We start from the raw sequence: 6367 nt of genomic DNA on the forward strand, positions 1-6367 counted from the left end.
GGGCGTATTCACCTTTCAGTTTTAATCAGTTTCTGATACTGATTCCTGTTTTCTTCTTCTTGTTTTGTTACCTCGGACCTATAGTACGAGAATAACATTTGTATAAATAACTAGATCAGCGATCTAGCTTTAGACCTTTATCTATTTTGGTATAACTTCAACCTTGATAAAATCATTTGTTTATAAAATATTTGGACCTTTAGTCCTTTTCTTTATTTACCAATTATATGTTACGTTTCTTCTTCAGAAAGAAACGTCTATACTAAGTTTCTTCTTCAAGAAGAAATATTATTCAACTATACTATTTGAATATTATATTTCTTAATATTAAAGAAATATTATTTTAACTATAACCTTTGCTTCAGAAAAGTTATATTATTCTTAATCGTAACCAAGGTTCGGTTATAACTTCGACTATGGTCTAAGCCATTTATAAAAATATAATAATAATTTAGGCAGAACCCCTTACCTTGCACAGGTATTTGGAGTTAGATTTCCTAAGTTTATACGGGCAGCACTTCTACTCTATCTGCACGTTTCTCGAGGCATTCTTGATCCACCTTCCTTGGCACGCAAATCGAGGCAATGTTCGGTCGTCGGGTCATGCACGTACTTCGATACAGAATGTCGGGTTTCTTGAGTGGCACGCACTTCGAGGAAACACCGAGTATTTGGTACGGATTATGAGGTTATGATTGTCGGGTCGGTGGCACGCAAAACGATGTTCGGCACGCAAACCGAGGTAGAGAGTAAAAATCTAGAGAGAGAGAGAGTGGAGAGGTGTGTTGCAAATGAGCCGGTCCCCTCCCTATTTATAGCAATATTTGGATCCCATCGCGATACGCGATGGGTTCCATTTTCAACACCGTCGCGTATCGCGACGGGTACCTTTTTGCATGCCCGCCACGTGTTGACACGTGGCCTGACACGTCTGCCACGTGTCGTGGTGTGTTGCCACGTGTCGTCGGAGTGCGACACGTGTTGATGACTCATCACGGCCCATCGCGTATCGCGATGGCCGTCTCCTTGGACTCATCGCGTAGCGCGATGGGTCCCTGAATAATATTTTTCATTTTCAGCCCCTCGTCTTTGATAGCTTGTCATTTCTAGGCTAGTTCTCGTTGTCCAAAAATACTAAGGCGGCTCTTAAGCGGCGATGCGAGCGTGCAAAGTGCGCCATCAAAGTGCCACATTGCGCCCAACGCCCTTCGCCGAGCCCGTGCGCGTCGGGTGCTACGCACCCTCCGCTAGAACCACTTGGTGCATGATATTCATAAAAGAATATAACTATGGAAATTCTATCTCTTATAAAGAGCTTCCATTTCTTTACCACTTCCAATGTGGGATGGATTCCATTTCCCTTATTTATACCTTGGTGGAATGTTTCTACTTTCTTGCATCTTCCAATGTGGGATGAAATTTCTTTCATGTAAGAATACTTAACTTTAGGCAATATTTTTATTTCCTTATTTTTCTTATATTTCCTTTATTAAATACCTTCTCATATCTTGTCTTGATATTATTTTTGATCCCTCAACTTTCCTAAGTTGTCAAATTTGGATCGAAATTTTGGGGATGTTACAGATGTTATTACTAACTAAACGCCACATGTCACTTACCCTATATATATATGTGTGTGTGTGTGCGTGCGTGCGTGCGTGCGTGTGCGTGTGCGTGTGTGTGTTTATATTGGGCTACAAAACCACTAAATCCATAAAAGTAAAAATCGTTCATTCACTGACTAAACGCCACATGTCACTTACCCCGCCCCCCAATTTGTAGCTCCCCATTATACATAGTCTCATCATTGTAAACACCAGACCAAAAACCATTTGGTATAATTTAATACTATATATAGATAAAGTAGCCAATTTATTATTATTTTATCGTGTGAATTTAGTCTACTGGTTTGTTGGTTTGTATTCTCCAGTGAAGATGTATTTTTATTCTCACGTAGGCAATCTTTATAAATATCTAGGTGAAGGACGAATTAGTTGGATTCGAAGCCGACATGGGCGAGGGTTTACAGATACCGTCCGGTTCCCACGCATCAAAAGATACATCCTCACGACGGTAAATAAATCGATCTTGAATATAGCCCGAAATTGATATATTTACACGTCAATTTTCACTCTCATATTATCAAGTAAGATCATGTCCGAACAAAAAAGATTGGTCAATATTTTGGATCACTATATGAATACTCTCACTGTTTCACTTTTTTCCTGTTCTACACACTCCGCACTAAACCGCTTTTTCTGGCTTCTTGTCCTCATTCCTTTCATCTTATTCACGTGAACAACCCCCCCCCCCCCCCCCCCCCCCCCCCACTAACACATGAACTCAAGATTCAAACTCAAAAGATTCTTCAGATCTTCACAAGATCACCAACCAATGTCACCACCACCATCACTCCTCCATCTAATATTATTATTACTATTATTATTGTTATTATTATTATCCACCGCCACCACATCCCACCCATGCCCACCATTCACCACCACCCCACCACCCTACCCATTCTCCACCACCCCCAACTCCGGCCACCCATCTTTCCAAATCAAATGCCACCCACCACCACTCCATGCCACCATCTCCATCAACAACCTCACCTTCACCATCCTCAAACATGACCCCCCCACCACCACCACACTCACACCAAATTACCAAACTACCCTCCCAACCCAACCCATCAACTTCTCAAACTCACCTTTCAAACCCACTGACTCCACCTGCTCTAGACTCACCTACCTCCACCCTTGCAACCCAAATAACTGCACACACAACCACCACTTCACATGTGAGATTACCAAAAACCCCTTGACTCTAATCCAACCTTGCCAACCCACCCACCCCCCACAACTCACCCAACAAGACTATTGCCAACCAGACATCCTAGGATTCTTACAAACATTCTTAAAACTAGGAATCGAAACCGAATTCGAACAACAAGATTCATATTTCAATAAATGTAAATCTTGTAAAGGGGTTTGTGGGTTCAACTCAACTGACCCCACAAACCCATTTTTATGCATCAACCCACAAAAACCCACTTCCAAAACACATAATTTAAACATACCCATAATTTCTTTAATACTAGTTCTTTGTATATTATTAACAATACTAGTAACTACATACATTACTAAAAGAAGAAATAACAATAACTCTTCTATAAAACAATACCCAATGGTGGCTAATTACCTCAACCGGCATCGGTCCGGCACACTGCTTCCTCCTGTGTTTGCATTTGATGAGCTTAAGTTGGCAACCAATAACTTTGACCCGGATAATAAAATCGGGTCGGGTGGGTTCGGGTCGGTGTACAAGGGTTGTTTTCAAGAGAATAGAGTTTATGCTATTAAGTTTTTGCATAAACATAACCCCTCAACTAAGAGTTTTTGCAATGAGATCTTGATATTGTCGTCGCTAAATCATCCGAATTTGGTCAAGCTTCATGGGTATGTTTTGTTATTAGTAGGAGTACTTGAGATCGGATTGATAAAAAAATTTGTTTAGTTATCGAGCCTGAGCCTTAATAACCCTTGTGTTTATTTAAGTTGTAGTACTTTTGGATTTATACGTATTGATTTCACTTTGCACATTCGAGTTTTGGCTTTGGCTTGTTTAAGGCACTATACAAGCTAGGGCTGAGTTTAGGCTCGTTTATGGTTTTTCTCAAAAATATTTAGAAGCATACAAAACTTTATTAACAAATAATAAACGTGCCGAGCCCGAGCCTCAAATAAAGCTCGTTTAGTTATCGTGCTTGAGCTTAGTAGGGGTTTGAGATCGGATCGATAAAAGTTTGAAACGAGCCGAGCACGAGCCTCAAATAAAGCTCGTTTAGTTATCGAGCCTGAGCTCGGGCCTTGTATGGGAAGCTCATTAATGCTCATCCAACCCATAACGAGCCTTGTGTATATAAGAGTTTTACCCCTTTCGAGCTTGAGCCGAGCTTACTCGTTTCAGGTTTTTCTCAAAGTACTTAAAAAAATTAAAAACATACATTAACTAACTAATAAATAATTAACGAGCTGAGCCCGAATTCGTTTAGGCTCGTCGAGTCTTCACGAACCTTGTGTAGTTGTGTATTTTTAAGTTTTACCCCTTTCGAGCTTGAGTCGTGCTATGGCTCGTTTAAGGTATTTGCACGGGCTTGACCCGAGCTTAGGCCTGTTTAACGTTTTTCTAAAAAAATTATATAAATAATTAAACATACATAAGTTAATTTAAATTAATGAGCCTAGCCTTAAAAAACAACTCAGTAGTTGAGCTTTAGAAAAAGAGCTCAAAGCGAGCCGGGCTTGGCTTGTTTACACCCCTCATTATCAAACATAATAAATTAAGTGTTTATTATAATCTTTGGTGTTATGTTAAATCATCCGAATTTGGTCAAGCTTCATGGGTATGTTTTGTTATTAATTGGGGTTTGAGATCGGATCGATAAAAGTTTGAAACGAGCCAAGCTTTTTCGAGCTCGAACCTCAAATGAAGCTTGTTTAGTTATTGAGACCCGAGCCTTAGTAATCCTTGTGTTTCTTTAAGTATTAGTCCTTTTGGATTTATACGTATCAATTTCACGTTGTACATTCGAGCTTTGGCTTGTTTATGCTTTTTCTAAAAAATATTTAGAAACATACATAAATTAATTACAAATGATAAACGAGCCGAGCCCGAGCCTCAAATAAAGCTCGTTTACTTATCGAGTGAGCCTTGTATGGGAAGCTCGTTTAGGCTTGCCGAGTCTTAACGAATCTTGTGTAATTTTAAATTTTTCCCCTTTTGAACTTACATGTATCAATTTCATGCTCCACAACCGAGCTTGAGACTAGATTTGGATCGTTTAAAGTACCACGCGAGCTCGAGTCGAGCTTAGGCTCGTTTAAGGGGTTTTTTTTTCAAAATACATAGATATAATAATAAATGTACATACATTTGAAGAAAACAACTGATGAGCCAAGCTCGAGCTTTAGAAAAATAACTCGTAACGAGTTCAGCTCGGGCTCGGCTCGACTCGTTTACACCCCATTTATTTAACATAATAAATAAACTTTATTATAATATTTGGTATTCTTTAATTATTGTAGCCTTTGGTATTTTTTACAGGTACTGCAGTGACCCTAGAGGGTTACTATTGGTTTATGAGTATGTGTCAAATGGTACATTATCAGAACATTTACATGTGTACAGAAATAAGTGTTTGACGTGGCAAACGCGGCTTGATATCGCGTTACAGATCGCGACAGCGATCGAGTATCTGCATTTTACGGTAGTTCCACCGATTGTACATAGAGACATTACGTCGAACAACATGTTCGTGGACAAGGATATGCGTGTTCGAGTTGGGGATTTCGGGTTGTCACGGTTGTTGGATTTGGATCGTGTGTGTACGGGTCCTCAGGGGACTCCTGGGTACTTGGATCCGGATTATTACCGGTCGTTCCAGTTGACTGAAAAGAGTGATATATATAGCTTTGGAGTTGTATTGTTGGAACTGGTTACAGGAATGAGAGCGGTGGATGTGAAAAGAGATAAGAGGGAGATGACATTGGCTGACATGGCGGTGGCGAAGATTCAAATGGGGCTGTTGGCGGAGGTGATTGATCCTAGGTTAGCGACGGTGGATGGTGGTGCTGTGTCGGCGGTGGCAGAGCTTTCGTTCCGGTGTGTGGCGGCGGATAGGGATGATAGGCCGGATGCTAAGGAAGTGGTGGCGGAGTTGCGGAGGATTAAGGGGCGAACGAGCCGTGGTGGGGCCGCGGTGAGGGCCGGGAATTCGAGTAATGTTGTTGTTCCGGATGGTGGGCCGGGTATGATGGACTGAGTTGTTCATGTAAACATAAAGGATGTTTTCTGCAATTTTGTCAATTCGATTTTTACTATTTTAATTATTCAGTCCTTTTTATGTTATGATGTAATACAGATTAATATAGTACAAGTTTTGAGGAATGATGTACAAATTATGATGCACACCTTTTTTTTTGTTTACACACGGTAGATTATCACCGGAAGCAGCCTCTCTATCCCTACATCTTACCCTCCTCAGACCCTACCATAGCATTGCTATTGGTGGGATATACTGAGTACGATGAGTATCATTGCACTAGATTACCACCATTGGCGGACCTACAAAGGTGTAGGTGTCGGCCGACCTATGTGAAAATTTTCTCTTAAAGGTATATGTTAAAATCCTGGTGTACCTGTATAAATTTTGACATCGACCCTCTTTCAACCCCTGTGAAATTTTTTCTTAGGTCCGCCATTGATTACCACCATCACCACCGTCAAGGCGTCGAGACCAGAACCACCGCGAAGCTGAACCGCTGAACCATTTGTCAACGTTGCTCCAAAGCCCAACCGCCACCTC

At 40.8% G+C, this 6367-nt stretch overlaps 1 protein-coding gene across 1 annotated transcript; it reads left to right on the top strand.

Moving 5' to 3' along the window:
• Positions 1 to 2316: 2316 nt before the first annotated feature.
• Positions 2317 to 5870, top strand: LOC143586762 (LEAF RUST 10 DISEASE-RESISTANCE LOCUS RECEPTOR-LIKE PROTEIN KINASE-like 1.5). The gene is made up of 2 exons (XM_077068239.1): positions 2317 to 3458; positions 5107 to 5870. The coding sequence occupies exons 1-2, from the start codon at positions 2338 to 2340 to the stop codon at positions 5822 to 5824; spliced, it is 1839 nt and encodes a 612-aa protein (XP_076924354.1). The 5' UTR covers positions 2317 to 2337; the 3' UTR covers positions 5825 to 5870.
• The last annotated feature ends 497 nt before the right edge of the window (positions 5871 to 6367 follow it).

Source organism: Bidens hawaiensis, unplaced genomic scaffold (assembly GCF_021521415.1).
Source record: "Bidens hawaiensis isolate Kalapana, Puna unplaced genomic scaffold, B.hawaiensis_p1.1 tig00034864_1, whole genome shotgun sequence".
Taxonomy (NCBI): Eukaryota; Viridiplantae; Streptophyta; class Magnoliopsida; order Asterales; family Asteraceae; genus Bidens; species Bidens hawaiensis.

What these genes read in the sequence shown, in the direction of transcription:
- LOC143586762 (XM_077068239.1), top strand. Translation starts at nt 2,338, where the DNA reads ATGAACTCAAGATTCAAACTCAAAAGATTCTTCAGATCTTCACAAGAT. An exon ending in AATTTGGTCAAGCTTCATGG is followed by an intron (nt 3,459 to 5,106) that starts GTATGTTTTGTT and finishes TATTTTTTACAG; the next exon opens with GTACTGCAGTGACCCTAGAG.